Source organism: Lycium ferocissimum, chromosome 2 (genome assembly GCF_029784015.1).
Source record: "Lycium ferocissimum isolate CSIRO_LF1 chromosome 2, AGI_CSIRO_Lferr_CH_V1, whole genome shotgun sequence".
Taxonomy (NCBI): domain Eukaryota; kingdom Viridiplantae; phylum Streptophyta; class Magnoliopsida; order Solanales; family Solanaceae; genus Lycium; species Lycium ferocissimum.
This window is the reverse complement of record NC_081343.1, coordinates 68,306,726-68,333,904: the sequence shown is the minus strand read 5'-3', so window position 1 is coordinate 68,333,904 and position 27,179 is coordinate 68,306,726. Positions and strand designations below refer to the sequence as shown.

At 35.6% G+C, this 27,179-nt stretch overlaps 2 protein-coding genes across 3 annotated transcripts; both read right to left on the bottom strand.

Moving 5' to 3' along the window:
* Positions 1-1,391: 1,391 nt before the first annotated feature.
* Positions 1,392-6,872, bottom strand: LOC132047062 (phosphate transporter PHO1 homolog 9-like). 2 transcript variants are annotated; one of them, XM_059437950.1, is made up of 13 exons: positions 5,956-6,872; positions 5,127-5,439; positions 4,992-5,040; positions 4,832-4,903; positions 4,625-4,754; positions 3,516-3,636; positions 3,168-3,423; positions 2,956-3,060; positions 2,834-2,878; positions 2,538-2,687; positions 2,163-2,441; positions 1,938-2,077; positions 1,392-1,725 (listed from the first exon to the last, which is right to left on the bottom strand). In XM_059437950.1, exons 1-13 carry the CDS (start codon positions 6,542-6,544, stop codon positions 1,632-1,634), a joined length of 2,343 nt encoding a protein of 780 aa, XP_059293933.1. In that variant the 5' UTR covers positions 6,545-6,872; the 3' UTR covers positions 1,392-1,631. The 2 variants fall into 2 exon arrangements, with proteins under 2 accessions (XP_059293933.1, XP_059293934.1); XM_059437951.1 differs by lacking the exon at positions 5,956-6,872 and adding an exon at positions 5,693-5,829.
* A 14,224-nt stretch (positions 6,873-21,096) lies between these two features.
* LOC132047064 (uncharacterized protein At5g39570) lies at positions 21,097-23,684 on the bottom strand. Its single transcript, XM_059437954.1, has 2 exons — positions 22,584-23,684; positions 21,097-21,410 (listed from the first exon to the last, which is right to left on the bottom strand). The coding sequence occupies exons 1-2, from the start codon at positions 23,556-23,558 to the stop codon at positions 21,327-21,329; spliced, it is 1,059 nt and encodes a 352-aa protein (XP_059293937.1). The 5' UTR covers positions 23,559-23,684; the 3' UTR covers positions 21,097-21,326.
* Positions 23,685-27,179: the final 3,495 nt, after the last annotated feature.

Below are 27,179 nucleotides of genomic sequence, written 5' to 3'. Positions count from 1 at the left end.
TATTTGAAGTACGCAGTAGTTGTTCTCCCCTTACCGGCCGAGGTTCGAACACAGCCAACAACATTACTTTAATTACATATTTTCCTAACTTCTTCTCTTTGTATTTTGAGTGTATTTGAGTCATATGTATTTGGCTCATATTGTGTCTCATATGTATTTGATGTCACATGTATCTGATGTCACGTGTATTTGAACTTTTTTATTTGAATGTATGTCATATGTATTTGTCTCATATGTCTTGTATCCTATGTATTTGAGCTTCTTGTCTAGATACAAATATGAGCCAAATACATATGGTGAAATACACTTAAATATAAGGAGAAGAAACTAAGAAAAATATGTAAGAAAAAAAATATTTTTGGGCGGGTTCAAACCTGGGCGGGCAGGGGGAGAGCCTCGCCCAATAACCACTTCAGCCACTCCAATTTTATGTATTTTTGTATAGCTACGAATGGTAATCTACAAAATCACTGTAGTTACTAATTATAATTAAATGAAAGGATAGTTATTATTAATAATTAAGTCTTAAAAGAAGTTACGCAAGTAAAAATTCCAAATGGAAAGCCGATGTTGTGGCCCAAGATTTGCTAAAATTGACAAGATGCCCATTACAAGAAACGACTCTTTAAACCATTTGAACCCATTCACTTGGTTTCACATTTCCGAAACTTCTATGACTGCTTCTGAGCAATCAGGGAAACATGTTTTATGCCCAGCATTTAAAAAGAAAATGATAAATAGCTACAGTTACAGTAATCGCTTTCTGCAATTAAGAAATCGCATTACGTTTTTTTGTCTTTGCAGGGATTTAAAACTTTGAGCTTTCATGATTTTCACCTACTAACAGGTAACTTCTCTAGAATTTAAATTGTTAATCTTCGTGAAGTTTAGTGGTAACACCAGTGATGACATAAACCGTCTTTACTATTGGAAACATAAGCATATCAACTGTAGATAAGATGAAAAATGCTTAAATGTCAAGTCATGTGGATTTACTGGTGTGTTCACTGTTCTCATATTTTTCATATAGGAAAAGGGTACTATGTTAGCCGTCTTTACTGATTATTGTGTATTCTTTTCCTCCAGTCTTCTATGTTCGCGTTCACTTACGGTTGATTGGGGGCTTATTTTACATAAGAATTAGATGAATTACGACCATTTTCATGTTAAATTTTGAATAGATATATGGGACCTCAAGCATTCAAAGCATTGTTAAATATTTTGGAATTCTTTTGATGAAGAAAGCTGGATGCGTGTATATTATTAGCTGTATTCTTCAGCTATTGTTTTCGCGTGGCTATGCTAATTCCATGCATCAATCATGGATTCATGGGCCAAAGAAAATGCTAACAATTTTCGTGAAAACCTGGATTGGTAGCAGTACGCCTTGGTAAGGAGAATCAACCAAATTATCAAGCACGATTTCCTTGAGACTTTTTATGAGCAAGTGTTTTTGAGACTTACATTTTTTTGTCCTATACCTTGACAGGTTCGCTGTATAATTTCACGAACAAAATTATATTTATAAACACCATTGACAAACGAATCAAAGAATTATACAAGAAAGGGGAACCAAGAGAACAGAAAAATCATTTTGATTGTTGAGTGCTGTGGTTCCCTTTGATTTCCTTTTACATACTCTTGTCCTCATCGTAGTTAAAAGGCAGTGGTACAGACTTGAAGGCACGGTATTTCCCAACATTATTCAAGTGCTCATTTTCCAACCTGAACAAAGAAAACAGTTTAGCTGCTCTTTAACTTATATATACAGACTCTGTAAAAAATCTCTACACTATCAATGTATTTTAACTTGTGTAGCAGGTAATCTCTCCATTCCAATTCTATGGATGGAAGTTATCTCTTAGGTGACCTTATAATGTAAAAACTCTATACACTGTAGTGTATATAAGTTAACTCGGATAGATAATGCTTCAGACCTGAAAAAGTTCCATATGCCTCGGCGAACGATTTCCAAACAGGCAACAACTGCAGCAAATGCTTTCTTGTGCAGAAATGGTAGTTCTTGAATATCTAGAACCAACTGCATCCATACTAGTCTCAGAATAATGTCAAGAACCTGCATTTACACTCAAATAATCAAAAAACTTTCACTGCAAGTTTTATATGGCAATCATTTTTTTGAAACCAGTGTCTGCTCTTACAATGGCAACAAAGTAGACCATCTTGTGTGGCACAACAAGTTTGTCTCTCAACCAACGGTTATTGGAATTCCTTTGCAGTAGACCCCAATCTATGACAAGGTCCCAGTAAGTGTTTGCAACTGTAGTAATTCCTGAAGTTGATGCGGCCATTACTCTCCAAAAGGTTCCTCTTTTCTGATCATAAAGTGTCCTCATCACTAGAGCAACAATAGTTGAGAAATATTTGAGGCTATTAAGCCCCTGCATCGAATCTTTCTCTTCAAATAAACGACGAAGGCACTGTATATCATGCAGTCACACAAAGCACCATATCAAATATTTGACAAGATATCTATGGTCAAAATGATCATTTTTTGTGTGCAAATATTCTCACACCTGAATAAACCGAGACCAAAAGGGAATAATTGCGACGACTATGTATAAGATTTGATAAACACTGCTTTCTTGACATTTATTTGATCTTGTCCTGAAGTTGCCCCACACATAGTAGCAGACATAGAATTGCAAACTTCTAATTGCCTGAACCTGAAATGCAAGACCACATTACAGTTCTTTCTGATAAGCAATGCAAAATTTGCACATTACACTGACTGATTTGTCAACTTCTTGGATCCTCTCTTGGTAAAATATAGAATTTCTCCATTTTTTAAAAAAAAAGCTTAGTGTCAAACCTGGCTGGTAACTTGATCTGCCAAGAAAAAATCTGGTAGAGTAACCTGCAAAATGATGTGAGACATTTTAGTATGATGTTAATGCGCGTGAATCTGTATATCTCTTAAAAAACTGTTGGTACCTTATAAAGGGGAGCGCATAGACAGTGCCAGGCACATCTTATAAGGAAGAAACGACTTGAACGATATATGATGTTCAGAGGACAAAAAGTTATTAGAAGCAGGACCTGGAAAAAGATTTAAGTTCATTTGAGGGGTTAGAAATTTGAAACATTTTGTATAGATCAGTTGTAGAATGAAAGTAAAAGAAACACTAATGTTTTTCTAGACTTACAATCACAAGGGCAAGTGGGATCAGCTCAGTCCCTGTCTCAAACCTTCGTATTTTCGGATCCATATCCATATCCAGGTGGGAGAGTGCAGCAGCCAATGCAAGTACTGAAAGACCAGAAGCAAGGAGGAGAACTTGTCTGTAACCTAGCGCTGTTGGCTTGAAGCCAAATATGAAGGAATAATTGACCCGAAAACGCTTCCAGTAGTATACGTTCCCCGCGTACATGAGTATATGCAGGACAATGAATCCAAATAGACTGCAAAGATGTGGCTGCATTACTCATTTGTATTGCTTAAAATGTGATCTGGCTTGTAGACAAACAAGGGGAAAGACAGATCGTTAGTTCACCTGTAGAGTGGAAATATGTTTTCCATATACTGTCCACGACCCTCGTGCTTTAGAAGGTTTCCTGCATGTATTGATACAGCAATAGCTGCCACTAATGCTATTGAGCAGCCAGAGAACAAACCTGTTAGTGAAAACTATATCAGTTACTAAAGTGAACATATGGTTCTGACAATTGAGATGACAGGTCAATCCAGATGTCTCTAAAAATATCGTTATGATGCAGTACTTTTTCTAAGTACTTATCCTGGATAAAGATGATGCATCACCGGTAACCTCGGATAGAGGCGAATCAAGGATTAGAGTTAGTTGATTCAAATGAGATATGATCTTATTATATGTAGAGTCGTCAATATGGACTAGGCCCGTTGGGCTGATCCAGCCCAACCGTGATTTGATAGGGTTGGGCTATAATTTTGGGAGCCCATTTAAGAATGAGGCTTTTTAGCCCAGCCTGAAAAAGCCCCCTAGCCCGTGGGCTTGAACAAAGGCTGAGTTGGGCCAGCCTGTGGGCTTGAGTGCGCTGGGTATAAATATCATTACACTAATAATAAAAACATAATCTATAGAAAAAATACCTTTAAAATAGCACAGATTAAATTTAACGCACGGGGCATATGCTTTTACACCAGGAGCTTATGCTTTTCCGTCCAGGACTCACGCCCCAAACTCTAAGACATACGACCTATGAAGCTACGCCTTTCATTTGCGACCCGAAGCGTTTTTGATACGCCCCGAACTGAAACTCGCCCCAAAAATGCCTTTGAAAACACTGTTTGAGACTTGGTTAGCAAATAGTAACACCATGTAATATTGTCTTGTAAATATTTATGTTAGCCTTTTAAAATTAGAATTTAACTTAAAAGAATTATCAAAAAAAAAAAATATTAAAGAAAAAGATGGGCTGGCCCGGTAAGGCCCGCAACCCACCTAGTGGTGGGTTGGGCTATCCCGGCATGGCCCATCAAATTCCAAAGCCTGCATGGGCCAACCTGTTTTGACAGGTCTAATTATATGTATACAGCTGAACCAGCAGAATCCGCCCTAAAACCGCATTTGACCTCTGATTACATAGAAAGAGGAAGTTGGTGCTAATAATGATGCATGCTTACCCACGAAAAATGTTACTCTATGTTTTTCTCTTTTAGCTTGTGGTCTTAAATATTTCATTCCTTTCCTTCGATTTCCATTGACAAAATGCTTTATGAATGTGGCCTCCACTCTTTCTATGAGCTTATTTACCTGAAAAGTTGAAATTATAGTTGCAAGTGGAATAATGCTGAGAGGAAACCAGTTTTTGGAACTGAAGGAATAGATACCTCATCTGAGCTACCAAGATAAGATTCATCAACCTTATCTAAGTATGATTTAGAAGCTTTCCTTGAGGTGATCTGTATCAATAAATTGCAATGTTAAAAAGCCAAACTTTATATATAGGAGTACTTCTATTGCCAAATACTGATAACTTCAGTTTAGTACCTTATCATACTTCTTCATGATCTTGGAAAATGCCAACACATTTAAGAAACTGCACAATTAAGTAGCGACGTGTTAGTTGAATTGAACAGAAAAACACCTATAATTCATCTGGGAGGAATGATAATGCGCCATTACCTGTAGTTTTTTAGAAGTCTAAGCTTTCGATAAAACTCAACAAAAGCCTTACTTATTTGTTCTTCGGCCTTTCTGAGCTCTTCTTTGCTGAATGATAATTGAGATTTTGAAGTCTTGATCGCATTTTTTAAAGTCGAGACAGGTGTTTCGGGTTCAATATTGATACTTACATTGTCCAAAATCTCTACTGGAGCAGGCCTAAAACCCATGGGATTCATCTTTGTTGTATCTTTTTTCCCTGATGTTGATTCATCTTCCAGAATTTCTCCACTAATCATCTCAACTTCTTGAATTGCTTCCATATGTGACCTTACTGCAAAAACAAGAATTCAAAACAAATTAAAGGGCACTCATGGAATGGATAAATTAAGCAAGTGCCAGCAGCAGAGATATCAAATCCTTTGTTTCACCATCTCTACTACATTGCCACCCAAAAAAACAAAGACAAAATAAAACACAAAATGTGACACCTATGATGGACGGCAGATTAAGGAGAAGGTTAGACAGACTTCTAGACCGGCAAACTTATGAATAAGGAAGCATGTCATATCTTAGGCAAATCTTACATCAGAAAAAGAGAGGAAAGTGAAGTGCTATATAAGACACAGGAAGTTCACCTCGTTCCTGGGCTATTTGGCATAAATAAAAGGCGTAAAGTCTGGAAAACACTCATTGGTATCTTTATCATATTAGCCAAAACTTTTTTATTTTTGTGTCTGCACGATATTCAGTCCGTTGAACAAAGGGACAATATATGTCATGGGGCTTGGGGTGTGACAAGATAGAACAATGATAGAATAGCAATAGTATCTAAAGAGATTGGACTTACGACTTCTCAAATGAATAGGAACCACTGATGCTGGAGTTAAGGTACTATCAGTCGTTGAAGGATCCATCACTTGTGCACTTTCCATATCAATTGAAGGCTTATCAACCTTGATTCTTAGTGCAATAAGTGCATCCATTTGCTTACTCAACAAATCAGCCTCAGCCTTCACTTCCCCTACTTTTTTCTTGTAAAAAGTTAGCACCTTGTTGAATTCATCATCAAGTCTTTTAAAGAAAACCATCTCATATTCTCCACCTGCTTCAGATGACATAAGAAACCTAGTTTGATGGTGGCCTTGGGAGCCTTCTTGCTGCACTGAGTTCACTAAAATAACTTCATCTTCATGGTTATTATTATTCCCAGAAGAACCTTTGAAACTTAATCTACTTTGTAATCCACTAAAAGCTCTGTACATAGATATCCTTTTCTGTAAAGAGCCTTTTTGTGTGGATGCAAATTCTGATGATGGTGCATTCTTCTGCCTGAAATCCAAGATGTCTTTCAAAAGCCTCTTGAGCTTATTATAATCCATATAAGCTTCTTGCCATTCTGGGACCATTTGGGAAGCAAATTCTTTCCCAAATTTCATCTTTATCACAGCTGATTAATCCAAAGATCTGTTCTTTTTTCTTAAGAAAAAGTGAACTTTTTCTGTTTTACCAAATCCAACATGGAAAGACTGAGCTTTAAATAAGAATGTTGGGTTTGGCTTGTAGCGCGTGATTGGAGAAATGGTCAACAATCAAGTTGTTAAAGGGTCGCCAAAACTAGTACAATTTCCAAGAATGTCGTAGAAAATACAAACTTATGAATAAAAATAGTCTTCGTAAAATCAATATCTTCTCTGTCTCTTGATAGTTTAAGACTTTTTCTTCTTCTAATGTTAAGAATGGTAGGAGGACCAACCCAGAATATCAGTCTGTGTCTCAATAATTCAACTACGTCTCCTAATAAATAATTAGTATATATGATTATTGGGGCTTTGTCTGAGCTGGCCTGTTCTTTTTATGGGCAGAACCACAGTGGTGGCCAACTCTGAACTATCAGCAATATTTTTATGTTTCATCCTGTTCATACTTAGTAGGCGTTTGGACATGAGAATTTAAAACCATGATTTGAAATTATGAGATGAAATCAGCATTTGGACATGCATTTCATCTCATGGTTTCAAAAATTTTGAATATAAAACTTAACCCATAAGTTTATATTTTGTAAAAAAAAATCCATACGTTGGTAGATATTTTTAACAATTACTCCCATCAACCATTTACCAATCTTTATTTATGTCTACCATGTGAGAGGATTATATTAAAGAGTAGTTACATTACTATTCATGTTAAATTTTCTTTTTTATTGGACTAAAGTCTGATCAATTGATATTGTATTTTTTATAAAGGTCTTCTAATAACGTATTAATTTTGTTATGAACTGTGACTTGCTCATTTGATAAGATTATATAAGAATTGAGAATATTTTCATAGTTTTCACAACTTGTGGGGTTATATGTCTATAAGAAAAAATACAACTTAAAAAATTTAAATTGCATGTCCAAACATGATTTCATCTCATGGTTTCAAACCGTGTCCAAACGGCTCCTTAAGTAGGCGTTTGGACATGCGGTTTCAAACCATGGTTTGAAACCATGAGATGAAATCAGCGTTTGGACTTGCATTTCATCTCATGGTTTCAATTGTTTTAAATATAAAATTTAATCCATAAGTTTATATTTTGTAAAAAAAGACTCATAAGTTGGTAGATATTTTTAACAATTACTTCCACCAACCATTTACCAACCTCATTAACTTCTACTAATCGTTATTTATGTTCATACTATGTGGGAGGATTATATTAAAGAGTAGTTATATTACTATTCATGTTAAATTTTCCTTTTTATTGAGCTAAAATTGATGTTGTATTTTTTTGAAAGGCCTTCTAGTAGCGTATTAATTTTGTTATCAACTATGACTTGCTCATTTGTAAAATTGTATAAGAATTGAGAAAGTTTTGATGGTTTTCACAACTTGTGGGATTTTTATGTCTATAAGAGAAAATACAACTTAAGATATCCAAATTGTATGTTCAAACATGGTTTCAAACCATGATTTCAAATCATGTCCAAACGGCTTCTAAAATTTGAACTTTATGAGTTTTGAGATCTCTACCGCAGTCTATTTAATTTATTGAGTTCAAAATATATTATGTGTAGTTATTTAGTAATTTTTAAAATATATATATATAGAGTTTGATCGGATGAACCATAACTACATTTGCCCCTAACAGTGGTGACGTTGGCCGGTTTGCATCCACAGTCCACATGACGGTTGTATTGGGTACATGTTATGTCAATGGATACATCCTCTCCCATCTCACCAGTAAATTTATGGCCAAACCCATCGGGAGCCACCTGAGGTGCTCCAGATCTTTCACTTAGACACCTCAAGTACGCCCTGTTCCATTTAGACACCTGAACTTAACTTAAAATGTGTTATTAGACACGCTTTTGCAGATGTGTGGCAATGTGCGTGTCCTTCACATTTTTTTGGAGCGTGAAAGAGAATAATTTTGTGTTTTCGTTTTTTTTTTTCTCCTTCGTCTTCTTCCTCCCTCCTACCACTTTCTTCATCATATCCACCATATCTCTAAAAGCCACCAAATGGGCCATAAAAACCACAAGGATTCTCAAGATTCTTGCAATTTCAACTCAATTTCTTCTTCCTCTAAATCTCCCACAAGAATCAATAAATCTCCATCCTTCTAATTGAGACCCAATTGGGTTAAGAATTCAAAAATTGAGACAAACTCCACAATCTCTAGCTCCAAATTGTTGATGGCACATGTAGATGCAATGATCTATATAAAGAGGATGGAGTGCCGAAATCAATTGTTTCAAGAAAATATTATCTCGGTTTCCATGGCCGCCACTATATTCAAGAAATGAAACCCAATTAAAGAGAAAACATAATATTATCTCCGTTTCCATGGCCACCACTATATTCAAGAAATGAAACCCAGTTAAAGAGAAAACATAATTTCACCTTTCCATAATTCAAAATCAATTGAAGGAGCCATCAAAATCACTATTTTGTTAGTTTGGATTGAAGAAATTGAGATGACTCCATTAAAGCTCACTTAAAGATGGAAAATCATAATTGAAGGAAAGATTTTTAGATTTCATAAATTGTAGTCAATTGAAAGCTGTGGAAGTAGTGGTTATGGCAGAGGGGAATGGAGGTTGAAGAAAATGGGAGGTGGATCAGGTGGTGCTTGGAAAATTAGGATTTTTCTTTTCTTTATTTTTTTGTTTTTTAATAACTAAATAGTGTAAAAATATTGCTTCTAGTCATATTTTATTTTTAATAATTATTTTGAATACATATGCCACGTGTCTTTATTTAATTCGTCACCTTGCCACGTCGTGGGCGAGTGATCACACTCACTTCACATATTTGGTGATTATGCAAAAAGTGTCCTAATCAAAACAAATTTTAGGTAGTGTAAGTGTTAATAAACACCTCAAGTTGAGGTGTCTAAGTGAAAGATATCGAAAGCACTCGTTGGCTCATGGGTTTGGCCTAAATTTATTGATTAACTCTACTATCTATCAAAATTAAGATAAATGAAAGAAATTATTTAATATTTTTTATTTTCTATTTAAATTTAAATTTGACCTCTCATGATTTTCAACCACTTAATGGAGCAAGCGGTCATTTCACTAACCCCTAGACCACATCCATTGAAGGCAAAAATCTCTAATTTTTAAATTATTAATATTTAATCATCGTGAAGTTTAGTGGCAACGGAAATAAGGACCAAAACCATCCAGATCGTAGAAAACAAATGCATACCAACTGGAGAATATTGCACGAAATAGAAAGCCCCCCCCCCCCCTCACTTCAGTGTTCTTTATGATGAACCAAAAAACCATTATTTTGACAAGACCACTGTTCAAGTTTGTTCTTAAATGATGTATTTGTTGTACGATCATATCCTCAATTCATCACTTTACTTACTTCGGACTTGGTCCTGCTGGCAAATTTAATTGCATCTTTTGCAAGTTGCCACACTATATTTTGTGAAAAATGTTTGTTAAAAAAGATAAGAAATTCCATGGAATTGGTTAAATCATGTTTGGAAGCGCAAAAAAGATATCAAGGATAGAAATAAGGAAAATTGTAGGAGAAAAAAGTTATACATGTTGAGGAAAGTGTTAGACACCGAATTTTGGCTCACCATATTTAAAAATACCGTCTCAGAAAGCCCTGATTGTTAAAAACACAAAATAGCACTTTTTACACATTTTTGTCTTTTTTTTGCAATTTATTGATAATTATTTTTATTTCTGCAAATATTAGAATTTTCATCAATTTATCGTCACTTAAATTAATTTCAATAATCATTATTTTTTTACTTTGTATTAATTATTGCTAATACAAGTAATTCAGAGGCGTCTCAAAATTTACTTGTATTGATTATTTGGCTATTACTCAGTATAAAATTAACGGAAAGGGTCAAATATACCCCTGTACTATTAGAAAAGGGTTAAATATACCCCTTGTTATACTTTGGGTCCAAATATACCCTTCTCGTTATACTTTGGGTCCAAAGATACCCTCTGTTATAATTTGAGTCCAAATATACCCCTCCTCCGATAAAATTGTTAACGATGGACATGAGATATGACGTGACAACTTGCTTGGCATTCGGTGAGATGGGCCAGCGCATGCCACATCACCACCCCAACCCATTTACCCCTCTCTTCCCCTTCTTCTTCCACCACTACCATCTTTACAACACAATTATCAAACTGAAAACAAGCATAGAAAAATGTAATGCTGTAACTCATCTGTTCACAAACATTTTAATCACACAACACAAAAGTAATCTAGAGCAGAATTAATCTTAAAGTAACACAGCAAACAAGAAATGATGTCTATCGTACCGAATTGTCAGTGTCACGTCATATGTCATGTTTATCATGGATAATTTTAATAGAATGGAGTATATTTAGACCCAAAATATAATGAGAAGGATATATTTGAATTCAAAATATAATGAGCGATATATTTAATCCTTTTCTGATAGTACGTGAATATATTTGACCCTTTTCCGTAAAATTAAATTTATCTACCCACCTACTATTCCACCTATTCCATTCTTATCTCGCTCCTCATTTTTTTTTAAATTTAGGCCCCACCTGATTTGATTTTTTACTCTTTGGGACCCACATCTTTTCCTTCTCTTTTTGACTTTATCTCTCTCTTCCCTAAAATCACTCCTTCATCCGTCCAATTCATTCTCTCCTTTTTTTTTTTTTCAACACTCTCTCCCTTTCTCTTTTTGAAATTTACTTTTTCAACTCTCTTACTTTTTCAATTCTCTCTCTTTCTTTTCAACTTTTTTCTTCCCTATTTATTCTGGGTACTGAACCAAAATACCCTAAAAAAAACAGTTTCGATCAAAATACCCCAATAAAAAAAAATGTTACGAAAATGCCTTTAGCGCGAAGAATTATCGCTAAAGTGTTAACGGACACGGCTATTAACTCCTATAGCGCAAAGAATAATTCTGCGCTATAGTGTTTTTTCTTTTTTTAATTTACTTAACTCTTTGGTTAACCGCTTTTCGTTACACTTTTTAACGTACTTTGACCATAGATTAATCATGCTTCGGGACCCAAATTTCAATATTTTATATAGAACCCTACTTATTTTTGTGCGTTTAATTAGGTAGGATCAACACATCAAGGATACACAAAAGTTCGGATGACCGTTTTTTAAGGTTGAAAAGTGCTCGAACGCCATTTTCGTTCAAGGATCGGTGACATTAGCTTGAAGTTCTTTACGAATACTTAAATTTGTTCATTAATAATTAATCAAAAGTTAGTCAAAATGGCAGCGTTCATGCAAAAAAAAAAAAAAAAAAATTAATTAAATTGCATCATTCATAACCTTGAGTAGATGAAAATACTTAACACAACTAATTCATTCATTAATAAGAAACCCATGATATGTTAAAAATACAACCACAACATTAACTTTGAAAAAACTTAATACTTAATTTAATACATCAATTAATGCTCTTGAGTTGATCTTCCGCCACCGCGAGATGTGCCACCACCACTAGAGTTACTTCCACCACTAAAGTTTCTCCACCCCGAGAGGTACTTCCACCGCGAGATGTGGTTTGACATTATGCCGTAAGGGACACTTGCGCTTATCATGACCAACATAATTGCAAAATGAGCATTTTTGAGTGTATCTCCCCCGTGGAACATCCATTTCATTATGAATACGTGAGTATGCATTCTTTCGAATTTACTAGATAAATGCTTTATTTCCGAATCATTGAAAATGGATCTGGTGGCAATAATTCTCACTACCAAGTGGATAGAACCCCTTCCGGCATACGTTTTTGCATAATTTTCAACCGTATACTCCTCGGCCGTATGTAAGAGGAGGCGTTCTTTCCCATTGTGATAAAACACTAAGGTGTGAGAATATGGCATGTGATATGATTGCCACTTGCCGCGTGTGCACGTTCTTGGAATCTCACAAATTGTGCGAACGTTACCTCCTTTACCTTGGTGCACACTTGTTGTGAGTTCAAATATGCGCTGCGGGTACCATCCGATCATGTTTTTGAGCCTTATATTTGTGGTACTCGAATAGTTTTAATGATTTTGGCATCCATCTTAGACCTTCTGACGTGCTTTGCTTTGGCTTTTTTGATCTATCGGCGAACCGCTCCACAACCTCGCCGAAATGTCATTCTCACTATTGCGGTGACGGGTAGTCCCGTGCAGATTTCAACAAGCCATTGAATGACTCGGAGAAGTGTTTGTTGGGTCGCATACCCCATCGTCTACCTTCATCCTTGTGTAATGTCCATTTGTCTTTATCAATTGCATTTAACGGTTGAAGGCTTCCTCATTCGCCCCGCCTAATAATGTCCATTTCAGGTTAAACTTCTTCTCCCGATGCTCACAGTGTTCTCGTCACATCCAACCGCAAAGTGTTGGATTCGATATGCCTTTTGGAAGTTTGCCTTTAAATGCCTTAAACAATAACGATGGTAGACAAGGGTGGTTGCCACCCCCGCAAATCGAACATATTGTGCAATATGCCAAAGATTTCTATACGATATCACACATATTCCCATGCGATCCTTAATAACGTGTTGCCTTGCGAAGTCCAAAAACATACCCCACGTACTAATGCTTCATTAGGCGCAATTGCAAAAGCTAGGAATATAGCTCCATTTGCATCCATTCAACGCTATTAGCGGCTTTATGTCATACTTCCGTACACATGTGTTCCATCTATTGATATTACGAACCGACAATGAGCAAACCTATCAATGCATGGTTTGAAGGTTCAAAATACAAAATTAAAATATTACCGGCACACCAGCTTCGATTTGAGCTTCCATTCAACACGGTACCATGATCGAAGTGTTGTAGAGTCGCCATGTATCTCGGCAACGTCTTGAAAGAGTCTCTCCCAATTGCCGTAGACTATTTCCATGTGCACGCCACGCCCAAGATACGCCTTCCTCGTAGTGATGCTTTGTTATATACTTTCAAAGACGGCTCTGTCATGCTCTTTAATAAAATGCAAAAAATTTGAAATATCAAGATATAACAACGATAACATTATATTAACACAAAAAATAAAAGAAACTTAGGCGAAGGGATACCTTGGGTTTCTCTAATGTCGCCAACTAATACACGCGCGCAATCAAATTAGTATCTAGATTGCAATGATCATCCGGAGGTCACCCATATCACAAGTGTGCTTTGTGTAGAACTTGAAATAGTCCACATCTTTTCAAATAGCTTACCACGGAGCATCCATTCGCGACCTTGATACTTTCGACTTGCGTACCCGATCGCCAAAGTTTCGTGTGGAATCGTCAACTTTAAACTCCCCTCATCCCCGGATGCAATAAATCTTAACGACCCGCTAATGTTTTTTCGAGTCAAAATCATCCCTTTTTCAATATGAGCCTTTTGTTTTACCATCCACCGGCTCTTTCCACAAATTTTGCCGAATATGATCATCATCCCTAGTAAAGACAAAGGCATCTCGGGCGATCTTGAAGATGATCAAGATATGGGATCTCATTGGAATGCCACGAATGGAATTCAACTATTCTTTGTTGAAATTAACTTTAACGAGTGACAATCGGCTCGACCGTTGTTGTTCAAATGGTTCACGTGAATTCAGTTCCTCCTCGTGTGCTTCTGATCGTTCATCATGTCTTGCAAATGTTCTACTTGATGTTGACGATTAGTTCCAACCTCGATCCTCATCGTCACTTTGCTCATCGTCACTTTCCTCCGCATTAGGTATTTCCTCACTATCGCCGGGTGATGTCACTATATAATTAGAAACTGGACCATCCATAGCACACCTTTGCCTATAATTTGGTGCAACCACCATCTTCTCCCACGCACAAGAAAGGGTGTTTTAACTACTACACATCAAATAACACTATTGATGTTAAAAAAAAATAGACGTCTGATAGTAATCAATCGCACCGAAACTTGAGGAAGGACCATCGCTTTTGAGTTGTTGGATAGGCCGCGAGGATGTTCCAACCGATTCATCCATCCCGATTGAGGAGACCGTCCGATATGATCCATATCGGTGTATAACCCCTAAATAATATAATCAACATCATTAGTAGCATTCAAGTGCCATTACACATAATAATAATAATAATAATAATAATAATAATAATAATAATAATAATAATAATAATAATAATAATAATAATAATAATAATAATAATAATAATAATAATAATAATAACAACAATAACAATACTAATAATAATAATAATAATAATAACAATACTACTACTACTACTAATAATAATAATAATAATAATAATATTAACAATAACAATAGTAATAATAATAATAATAATAATAACAATAATAATAATAACAATAACAATACTAATAATAACAATAACAATACTAATAACAATAATAATAATAATAATAATAATAATAATAATAATAATAATAATAATAATAACAATAACAATAGTAGTAATAATAATAATAATAATAATAATAATAATAATAACAATAACACACACACACACACTACTACTACTACTACTACTACTAATAATAATAATAATAATAATAATAATAATAATAATAATAACAATAATAACAATACTAATAATAATAACAATACTAAAAAGAATGAATATTTACCACTACCCGTCAAATTTATGACTTAAACTATCCAGAGGCATTTGGTTAGTCAAAATGCTTTGATAGGTACTCATGTCAGGGTAATTGTGTCGATAAGTAGGTTCCGCTTGAGTGACTTCGGCCTGAATTATAGACGGGCTTCCCGAGAGCCCCTACCCATGAATTCAAGTCGATTAATGGGGACCTTCTCTATATACATTTCAAGGACGTTTAAAGTTATGCATTTCCTATAATCATAAGGCGCCTTCAAAAATCGGTAACGATTCATCGTCTTGAATGTACCACTGACCATAACTAGTTACACCTTGCGACGTAAATGACGTTGGATATTTTTCACTTATATTTAGATCAAAATCACTTCTACTAATTTGTAATCTATTATACAAGGCTTGGAGTAGTTTTGAGAATTTTAAGTCAAGTGGAAACTTAACATGGTATTTTGGGAAGAATCATAGCGCAAATTATTTTCCTCGAATATAATTTGTCCGTCCCGAATAAAGAAACTTTAATTTTGGAACATCCGCCATACTTTGAATAATTTGTGAGGAATACAAAACGCAAAACTAGATGAAACTTTGAATTTTTTACTTTTTTTGCGTTATGCGAACTCGGTATTTATAACCAACCAACGCATGCAATTACGGTAATTACGTCTAATCAAATAAGTGTGGAGGTGATGCATAACGCATTATTTTACAGCGTATGCAATTTTCTTCAGCAGTATAGCGCGAAAATAATGCGTTATGACGGTATATTAAAAAATAATGCGCTATGACGCTATAAACGCGGAATTACTTGCGTTATGCCATATAACGCATAATTTTATCCGCGCTATACAGCTCCTCCATTGTCACCTCACCTATCAAACAAAAAAACGTCATGATTCGAATCAAACTTTATATAACGTAATTTGACGAATAGTTGTTACCAACCACACAACATTTCACACAAAATTGAGCTACTATGTCATTTTTTGATCAATTTAGAGATATTAACCGTGTTATATCATTCACTCCAAAAACATATTTGAAGCAATGGGTAGGACACGGGAACTAGATGATGATGATTTTCATTACTCAAATAACCCTAACGATAGATTCAATCGAGAATACAATAATAAAATGACAGAGGAGTGGGATTGGCGTGTTAGGAGGTCACAAAGACTTTGGAGCACAAGTTAGCGTCAAGAGGGGCTTAAACGCAAAAAAAAGCGTGCTATGTCAATGCCTCGCGGAACTCCACAAGAGTTTAATTTGCTCTAATCGTTTTCGCTAAGAGAACAATCGGATGCAAATACGTTACCATAGGGTAGAATATGGTATATATGGTAGCACAAGATTTAGATCCAAGTGGGATTCGACCGTGAAATGTCCGACGAAGATTAACATTTTCTTACAATAAGGTAAGTAGTAGGGTCATAAAGACTTTCCCCCCCCCCCCAACAGTACTTGGGGTTTGCAACTATATAAGTAGCCTTTCTTTGTTATTAGACTACACCATATTCAATGTCGAGTAGTAGAAACTACTATGGTCTTTACTCCTTCCAAAAGAACCAAATAGCAAGGACGATGAGAGTTCAAATCATGGCGGTTTTCGAGCGATACTAGTGATTTCAAACTAGATGAGCTAAATCCCCCACCTTCTTATAGAACGTAATGATGATTTACGCAGCGTGAAATATTCGCATCCACGGGAATATTATTGCGCTTACGCCGAGAATGGTCACATCGGCTTGCCGAATCGTAACGTCTTGTTCGTGACTTGGAAAATCTCAACGCTCCAATAACGAGGCACTCGCCCAACCATGCCTCAAGTAGGTGCGAAACTTGCGAGCTTGCCGTGCAAAGGATTAGAAAAGAAAACAACGTATCGTCGGGCAAGACGATGTAGATTTTACATGCTAAAGTTGGCCGAAGAACAAGCATCATCAACCGGTAGAGAACTAACTGATACCGAAAAAAGATGTGTCTTAAGAAACCGTCAATATTTTTCTGAGGACGATATTGAGGACTTGTACTCTGACGATGATTAAGAATGTTGTGATTTTAGTTTTAAGTTTAATATATCGTTATGCTCTTAGGTATTAAATTAAGTATTAAGTTTTTTCAAGAATGTTGTGGTTGTATTTTTAACATATCATGGGTTTCTTATTAATGAATGAATTAGTGTGTTAAGTATTTTCATCTACTCAAGGTTATGAATGATGCAATTTAATTAAGTTTTTTTTTTGTTGCATGAACGCCGCCATTTTGACTAACTTTTGATTAATTATTAATGAACAAATTTAAGTATTCGTAAAGAACTTCAAGCTAATGTCACCGATCCTTGAACGAAAATGGCGTTCGAGCACTTTTCAACCTCTAAAACGGTCATCCGAACTTTTGTGTATCCTTGATGTGTTGATCCTACCTAATTAAACGCACAAAAATAAGTAGGGTTCTATATAAAATATTGAAATTTCGGGTCCCGAAGCATGATTAATCTATGGTCAAAAATACGTTAAAAAGTGTAACGAAAGAAGGGTTAACCAAAAGAGCGGGAAATTAAAAAAAAAAAAAAACACTATAGCGCAGTAAATTATTGCGCTATAGGAGTTAACGAGTCCGTGTCCGTTAACACTTTAAGCGCAAAGAATTTATCGCGCTAAAGGCATTTTCGTAACATTTTTTTTGTTGGGGTATTTTGGTCGAAACTGTTTTTTTTTAGGGCATTTTGGTTCAGTACCCATTTAGGGTATTCTCACCTCTCCCCCTCATTTCACTGTCCACTCAGCCGCCCCTCTACCCCCAAGAATTAAAACAAAAATTTCCATCTCTTAAATTATTATTTTTTCACGTTCATCTCCCTAAAAAAGCTCCCATCTTTTTTTCTTTTTCTTTCTAAATTTTTTCTATCATTTCTTTCTCTACACTCACACACACTTCGAACGGAATTTTTTAAAATTGGGTTTTCTACTCTTTTTTTTGGCTCTACATTTTTAGATCTCCTTTACTATATATTTGACATTTTTATTCACTCATTATTTTTGCTCTAGATTTTTTTTATTGTTAAATGCTTTGCACATAAACATATATTTACTAAAAATAAAAAAACACAAAAAGAAGAGATCTAGGGGAGGAACAGATGCTGGTCTGAGAATCTAACATTTAATCACATACACTTTCATATACATATACCGATATCTGTATTTTGTTACTACATTAATAATCTTTTTAAAATCATTCTTTTATTCTTGCACATAAGTTGTTCTTTTAGCCACAAAAATATTTAGACCCGCCGGTAACTGCATTTGCGGATCATCAGAACCCTTACTCTTTCTCTGATTTTCAAAAAATAAGGTTTCGTAATACATTTTTAAAATGGTTTCCTAATTTCGTAAAAATTAGATGGCGATTCTATTTTCACACAAATAACCAAGTTATGAACGTTCTTACCGCAAGGTCAAAAACAGATCGTAACAGAAAATAATTTTTTCTTTTTGGAAAAAGGTGAGAAAATTGGATAACATTGATCTCGGAATTGGGAGAATGATATATTTGCATTAATTTCTTTATAGATGTGCATATTTCTTCATTCTTCTTTCCATTAGCTTCACCCAATTGGTATTTACGAAATTGTACATCTACAACTATTTCCTTTACGAAATTAAACGTTTGGTTAAGGGTGAACGAATCTCCTCCGTTTTACCTAGTGATAATTCTACGAGATATGTACATTTACTTCTCTTCTTCACTCTTTACTTTCTTTTACTTCACCTCACCCACTCCTAGTTAGTACCCAAAACTTATATACATATTTACTTACTTTTTTTGTGCACTTGCTTTATTTTCTTTCCATTCACTTAATCCAGTTGGCATGAGAAACTTGGGGATTATTCCTTTTAATTTCTTGTAAACTGTACCTTATTTTCTTTTATTTCCATGCATTAACCACCATGTACTTTTCTATATTCTTGAACACTTTAAATATACTATTCATGGGGTCTAGACAACGTGTTTCAGCGAATGGTTCATACACCCCCGTTGACCTTTTACTCAACATTTTATTGAATCCTCTGATTTATTTGTTCCCGCATGCTAATTCATGTTTTTCCATTGTCATTATAATGACTCCGGATCTGTCCGTATTTTCCTTTTCCTTTTGTGACAATTTCAACGTCAGCAAAATAATCAACTGGATTGAAGGAACACTAGCCAGCTATCGACGACTAATTCCTTCTACTCTTTCGAGTATATAAATCGACATTTTCAATATCAGGTCAGATAAATGATATTTACAAGTGACCCTTCATAAAAAGGGATTTGTAACCTTAATACTAAAAAAATGTACATAAAAAATGATCCACCATGCAGGTGGATCATTTTTTATGTTCATTTTTGCATGCAGGCAGAGTTTTGCACAAGTTACCTGCTAAAACAAATAAAGATGACCTGATATTATAATTTTTTTATTGCTGATATGTTAGAATCATATAATATACAAATAATTTCCTTCGTCCCGGTCCATGGTTTTGTTGGCCTACTTTACAAAAGAATGAAGTACTGAAGATTAGAACAAAGCAACAAACCAAGCGCGTAATTTGTCGTTTGATTTGGCTTGGATGTATATTATGACATACAAATCTTGTGTCCATGAAGAAAATTGAATACTATAACGTACAGAGCTCGTATTGTTCATACTTTATTTTAACGTGTTTACTAGAACTAAAACAATATAAAAGCTATGATTACATCATATAGCTAATAAAATAGGAGTACTTTTCTTTTTCTAAAGTTTGTTTGCGGAAACTTCTCTTTTTTCTATTTCTCTTGGATCGTTTCTTCAAAATGCATGTTGTACCTAACAAACGATGAAAGTTGAAAGCAAAACAAGAAATTAGGTGTACTGATCCCTTTTGGTATAGGAAAAGATTTTTTTCCCACCCTCTTCTAATCTTTTAAATTTCGATGAGACCGTTTGAAAATCTATTTATAAAATGATCTTTACAGGGATTCCAATCATTCATCATTTGAAAAACTAACGTGAGAATATGCATTAATTAATCATATGATTAAACTTTCAGAGTTTATTTAAAATACAAATATCATGTACTCCTATTTATTAGTTGCGTTCAAACACAAATATGGAGTAAATTTGCTCCTGCAGCTTGTTTGAGCTCTGAGATTTTGCTTAATTTTCTTCCATCCGTGCTCTTTCTGTAGCCAATGACGGCTGTAGACAAGGTACAAATTATTGGTACCAAGTGTTTATATAAACATATCAACTTATCATGGTTGAGTGATTTAACAAAGTCGAAGTACACATAATGTAATTTTGTGTAAATATGTTTCATGCATCTAGTGATTTAATGTAAACAGTCAATGCAAACACGACAAAGATGGGATATAAGGACCGCACAGTTGCAGCTCCTAAGCAATTCTAAATTTCTCTTTACTATATCTTTTTTGTTATTGGATCTCCCAGAAGGTACAGAACTAAGGATCGTTTGGAATCTGCTGGGCAATTTGACCACAGGCCAGCAGTGAACCAGTCAATCGAATCTGATTGTAAATCCAACGTTGTGGCCCAAGATTTGTCTAAAATTGACAAGAAAGGCCAAATAAAAGTAACCATTTTAACTATTTTGAATCCACCAGGTTTCACATTACCGAAACTTCTATGACTTTTAACTATAGCTGCTTCTTAGCAACCGGGGAAAACGCGTTATGCCCAACACTTTTGAGGCGTAATTGATGTTGTACACTGAGATGCTGGCATTTACCTATTCCCAAGTCAATCACCAATCGTGAGTAAATTGGAAAACTACATTATCTATTGCAGCCAAATGACGTCGCAAAGTTCTCATCATCACTTTTGAAATTTAAGAGCAAGATACAAACTAGAGACAAATATCAAGAGTCAAGACACAAAACGATCACAAAGTTTATGCATTCATGTCATGACATACTAACCCTGACAAATGTCTGGGATATTGTTTGAAGTGAGCAAAATACATCACACAAATAACTAGAAAGTCCAGGGAAGTGCCAAAATAGCAAACACTCGCAAAAAGCATTACACAAACATGCCAACTTTTATTTAGTAGTGATAGTTTTTAGTATGGCATGAATCTCGTTCAGATGATTATAAAGCACACTGCTCAATCATCGTAGTGCTTGCGATGGTGGTGGTGGTGGTGGCGACGTTCCTTCTCCTCGTCATCATCGGAGTTGTCATCATCACCCTGCCAATATTAGATCAGATGGACTGGAAAAGAGTTCAAATGATGTCAAACCTTAAAACAAAAAAAGCTCTCCTACAAAAGTCCGAAGCACAGTGGAAAATAAAATGCAATTTGCCTTAGCCTTGACATGCCTTAATTTGATGGGTTCAATTTCAATACAGCATGTGGATGCTCTCAAATGCCAACAAATACTAAATTTTGAACCAATAATTTCACTAATGCGATGGATTCAATTGCAAGAACCTTAAAAGTTGAACTAACCAAGTTTAAGTCCTAAATCCTCCTCAGATCATAGCATCTTGAAAATCAGAGACATGTCTAACACACTTTAAGGTTCTCAGACTTTACAACATGGCGATACATGCCTACCCCTTGTTCACTAGTTATGAAAGACTTTAAAGCTAACCCCTTTCTTCTTCTTTCTTTTCTTATGACAAAAGGGTTTAAAACTTAAGAGCGAACACACAATAACGAGCTACTTACAATGAGCTAAGTCAGACCCCTATACATACTAATCTCTTCCTTAGACCAAAAATATACAGGCTAAGTGACTAAATCTTCATTTTACCAGCAGCATTTTCTATCAAAATCAAAGGATCGCCTATATGTTCCTTGCCACACTATCAACGCTCCCTTATTCATCTAAAAGGTAACATAACGAAACATCATCTAGCTACTTTTGGTTACACATTCAAGAGCCTCATCAAATAACCTTTAAGTTCTCCCCTTATATCCATCTCAATGAAGCAATAGATATCAAATCTTAATAAGCTGTTCACAATTCAGATAATTAATAGAGAAACTTACTCCTAAATACAATGTTTTAATTGTTACTTAAATTTTATTGTATCATATCATTAAATCCATTGTTATATAACGACAAAAAGGCCCATTTAATGTCACGACCACTTTGGTGTGATCGCATTGTTACCACTTTATTTTTTTCTCATTTTGTCTTTGTTTATAGCTAGTAATCTTATTATATCCTTTACCGTATCACTTTTGTTGTAGGTTTATCCTTCAAATTGCTTATGAGTGACATTATGTAGCACAATGCAATATAATATGTTACATTATGAAGCAATATGTACCAACCATCCAAACAAGCTGTTCAAGAATCAAGAGCAAGTGCTAAAAATTCAATTAAACAAAGAAGATAAATTGAGTACTCACATATTTCTTGCGACCATAGCCCTCATCGTCATCACCACGCCTCTCATAACTCGGCTTCCTATAATCCTCCTCTTCGGACCTTCCATAACGAGGCCTCTCGTACCCTTCAACCTCCTCCTGTCCGTAGCTCGGACGCCCATAACTTGGCCTCTCCCCTTCCTCCTGCCCGTAACTTGGCTTCCTCCCATATCCTTCTGGCCTACGCCCATAACCCGACCCGTACTCCGAACTTGGCTCCTCATATTCACTCTTCCTCCCATACTGAGGAGTAGGTTCTACATATTCTACATATTCACTCTTTCTCTCGTACTCGGGAGTGGGTTCTTCATACCCACTCTTTCTCCCATACCCGGATCCATATTGGGGTTTGGGCTCTTCATACTCACTTTTTCGGCCATACCCAGATCCATATTCAGGTGTAGGCTCTTCATGTTCACTCTTTCTTCCATACCCAGATCCATATTGGGGTGTGGGTTCTTCAAACTCACTCTTTCTTCCATACCCAGATCCATATTGGGGTTTGGGTTCTTCATACTCACTCGTTCTCCCATACCCGGATCCATATTGGGGTTTGGGCTCTTCATATTCAGTTTCTCCACCATACCCGCCGCCACCAGGTCGATTCACACCAGGCTGAAACCCATAATTAGCCTGAGGCTCCTCATAAGTTACCTCAGATGGACGCTGATAAGAAGGTGTAGGCCGAGGCTTAGGCCTGGAATAACTCTGATACTCATTATCAAGAGCTTCTTCACCATAAGCAGAAGGCTCAGCATAAGAAGAGTACTGAGGACGATCATAATCGAATTCATCAGAAGCTGATGAAGGTTGATAACAAGTTTCATCAGATGGGGGAAGTGGACGACCATAAGTCAAAGCAATGTCGTATCCACCACCATAAGGTGTTGAATCGTACTCCTCGAACACAGCGCCTTCGTCATCTTCGCCGTGGTAGCCTTTTGGGTAGTAAGACATTTTGTGTAGGGATTTTGATTGCTGAAATTCACGATTCTTGATTCAGATCTTGATCTGATATTTTAAGGAGCAAATCTCTCCCTATATCTTAGGCTCTTGGCATTAACTTCGATATAGGAACTAAACGGCGTCGTGTCACCGACTCCGTGTTTTTTTTTTTTTTTTCGGAAACTACGGTTACACCGCGTCAAATTTATGAATATTTACACAACCTCCTCTCTAGTTCAACTATTTAGGGAAAAGGTCCAGACTATTCAACTATTTTTAATTTAGGCTCAAACTGATCATATTTAAGGGTCGAAAACGGCTCTAAGATATGGAAAATGGTTTAAATTCGGCCTTCTTCCACTCATTGAACCCCAATTACCGTTAACATTAATTTTAGGGTAAAAAATGTCCCTCCTTCCGCCTATTGTTCTTAACATTAATTTGGGTTTAAAATGTCACGTCATTTAACAAAATTATGAGATGACACATGTGGGACTTTAATCAAATGGGGATATTGATTTATTGGTCCATGTGGCCCAAACCATATATAACTCGACTCATTTTAGATATCATTTGTTCGTACTCAATTCATTTGATGTTCTTCGTTTGAAGCTACGATTTTATTTCCATTAGTTGATTATGCTATTGATGTAAATATGACGTAAGATTTGATTTTAAAATTTTCTCGAATAGAGTAAACAAAAAGAAAAAGACACATTATGGCGTAGGAAATATTTTTGTAGTATTTCATTCGATTTAAAAATTTTGAGTTGTCGTAAAGTGCGGATGATATACAATGAAGACAGTTATATTTTTAAAGCAAAATATATAAATTAGCCCCTCAAATTTGTCAAAAAAAAATTCATTTACATACTCTAACTTTACAGTATGACGTGCTACCCGAATTTTACAAATATTACAGTATCTAAAAATTAGGTCGAGTATTAAATTAAAATGAGTCATAGTAGGTCAATTACACAATCAAGTAGTACATGGCTTCTTAATATGAAAAGCCTAGAAAGAAAGGGACAACAAACCAACACCTCGGTGGCACGGTCCCTATCTTGCGAACTACGCTTACCGTTTGGGTAAATAGGAGGCATGCAATTTACAAACAAAATACGGATAATTCCAACTTTCACGCAGAGAATTCCCTTTTGCCTTCTCTACAAGAAAGAATATTGAATCTATAAAACTTGAAAGAGGTAACGAAGTAGATCTCTAGAGCTGATCATCATATCATCAATAAGAATTAGTCATGAACGTAAGTGTTGTGGCAGTGACATCTCCCTCATGTTCACAGCTTCGCCTAAATAGCTTGTTGAAGCAGGGCAGAAGCAGAGGCTTTCAATATGGGAAAGGTGTCTTCGTCGTCCCTGAACGGAATCTAGGGCCGAGTTCATCAGCCCGGCAAAAATATCGCAGCTTTACTATTAAGGCTCAGCAGACGTACCATTCACAAATCACCATTCCAGCCGACATGCCCCTCTTTGAATCCCCTCATGTACGTATGCTCTCTATTTCTCCGTCAATCTAGAATTTAAAGTTAGTGAGTTCAGAATAATTTGTTACACGTGTACCTTTTATTTTTTATTCTACGTGTGCATACATAATTTGAGTTGGAAGCAACAGGACATAATTTACTCTAGATCCGCTTCTGAATTGTGTATGTGTCAAATCATTCAGTAAAGTTTATAGATATGTTGTAGTAAAGCAGTGATTGGTATTACAGTATCTAACAATGGGCTTCTAATTATAGGTGACTCCTAAATATTTTTTTTTTTTTTTTTTTAGTGGAGGTGACTCAAGTTTTAATTATTGAGTGGATGTGATGATTTTTGATTAGTGATTAAGGGGTTTTGAACTTGCCCAAAAATTTTCATTTTGATACTTTGACTCTCAACTTTATTTTTAACACTTTGACCTCAAGTTTTATTTTTAACACTTTGACCCACTCTCACTCTGGCCCCCTCCCCCTCCCCCGCCTCCTGCCCCCGCCCCAGCCCCCTCCCCCACCCCCAACCCCCCTGACCCCCCCCCCCCAAAAAGAAAGTTAATTTTCTTTATTTATTTCACTAATGCGATGGATTCAATTGCAAGAACCTTAAAAGTTGAACTAACCAAGTTTAAGTCCTAAATCCTCCTCAGATCATAGCATCTTGAAAATCAGAGACATGTCTAGCACACTCTAAGGTTCTCAGACTTTACGATATGGCGATACATGCCTGCCCCTTGTTCACTAGTTATGAAAGACTTTAAAGCTAACCCCTTTCTTCTTCTTCTTTCTTTTCTTATGACAAAAGGGTTTAAAACTTAAGAGCGAACACACAATAACGAGCTACTTACAATGAGCTAAGTCAGACCCCTATACATACTAATCTCTTCCTTACACCAAAAATATACAGGCTAAGTGACTAACTCTTCATTTTACCAGCAGCATTTTCTATCAAAATCAAAGGATCGCCTATATGTTCCTTGCCACACTATCAACGCTCCCTTATTCATCTAAAAGGTAACATAATGAAACATCATCTAGCTACTTTTGGTTACACATTCAAGAGCCTCATCAAATAACCTTTAAGTTCTCCCCTTATATCCCCTTGTAGACTAAAACATCTCAATGAAGCAATAGATATCAACTCTTAATAAGCTGTTCACAAATCAGATAATTAATAGAGAAACTTACTCCTAAATACAATGTTTTAATTGTTACTTAAATTTTATTGTATCATATCATTAAATCCATTGTTATATAACGACAAAAAGTTCCATTTAGTGTCACGACCACTTTGGTGTGATCGCATTGTTACCACTTTATTTTTTTCTCATTTTCTCTTTGTTTATAGCTAGTAATCTTATTATATCCTTTACCGTATCCTACTTTTCTTGTAGGTTTATCCTTCAAATTGCTTATGAGTGACATTATGTAGCACAATGCAATATAATATGTTACATTATGAAGCAATATGTACCAACCATCCAAACAAGCTGTTCAAGAATCAAGAGCAAGTGCTAAAAATTCAATTAAACAAAGAAGATAAATTGAGTACTCACATATTTCTTGCGACCATAGCCCTCATCGTCATCACCACGCCTCTCATAACTCGGCTTCCTATAATCCTCCTCTTCGGACCTTCCATAACGAGGCCTCTCGTACCCTTCAACCTCCTCCTGTCCGTAGCTCGGACGCCCATAACTTGGCCTCTCCCCTTCCTCCTGCCCGTAACCATCCAAACAAGATATCATGTGTTCGTACTCAATTCATTTGATGTTCTTCGTTTGAAGCTACGATTTTATTTCCATTAGTTGATTATGCCATTGATGTAAATATGACGTAAGATTTGATTTTAAAATTTTCTCGAATAGAGTAAACAAAAAGAAAAAGACACATTATGGCGTAGGAAATATTTTTGTAGTATTTCATTCGATTTAAAAGTTTTGAGTTGTCGTAAAGTGCGGATGATATACAATGAAGACAGTTATATTTTTAAAGCAAAATACATAAATTAGCCCCTCAAATTTGTCACAAAAAAAATTCATTTACATACTCCGCCTATCTCAATAAAGTATATGATTGGTTCGAAGAACGTCTCGAGATTCAAGCAATTGCGGATGATATAACTAGTAAATACG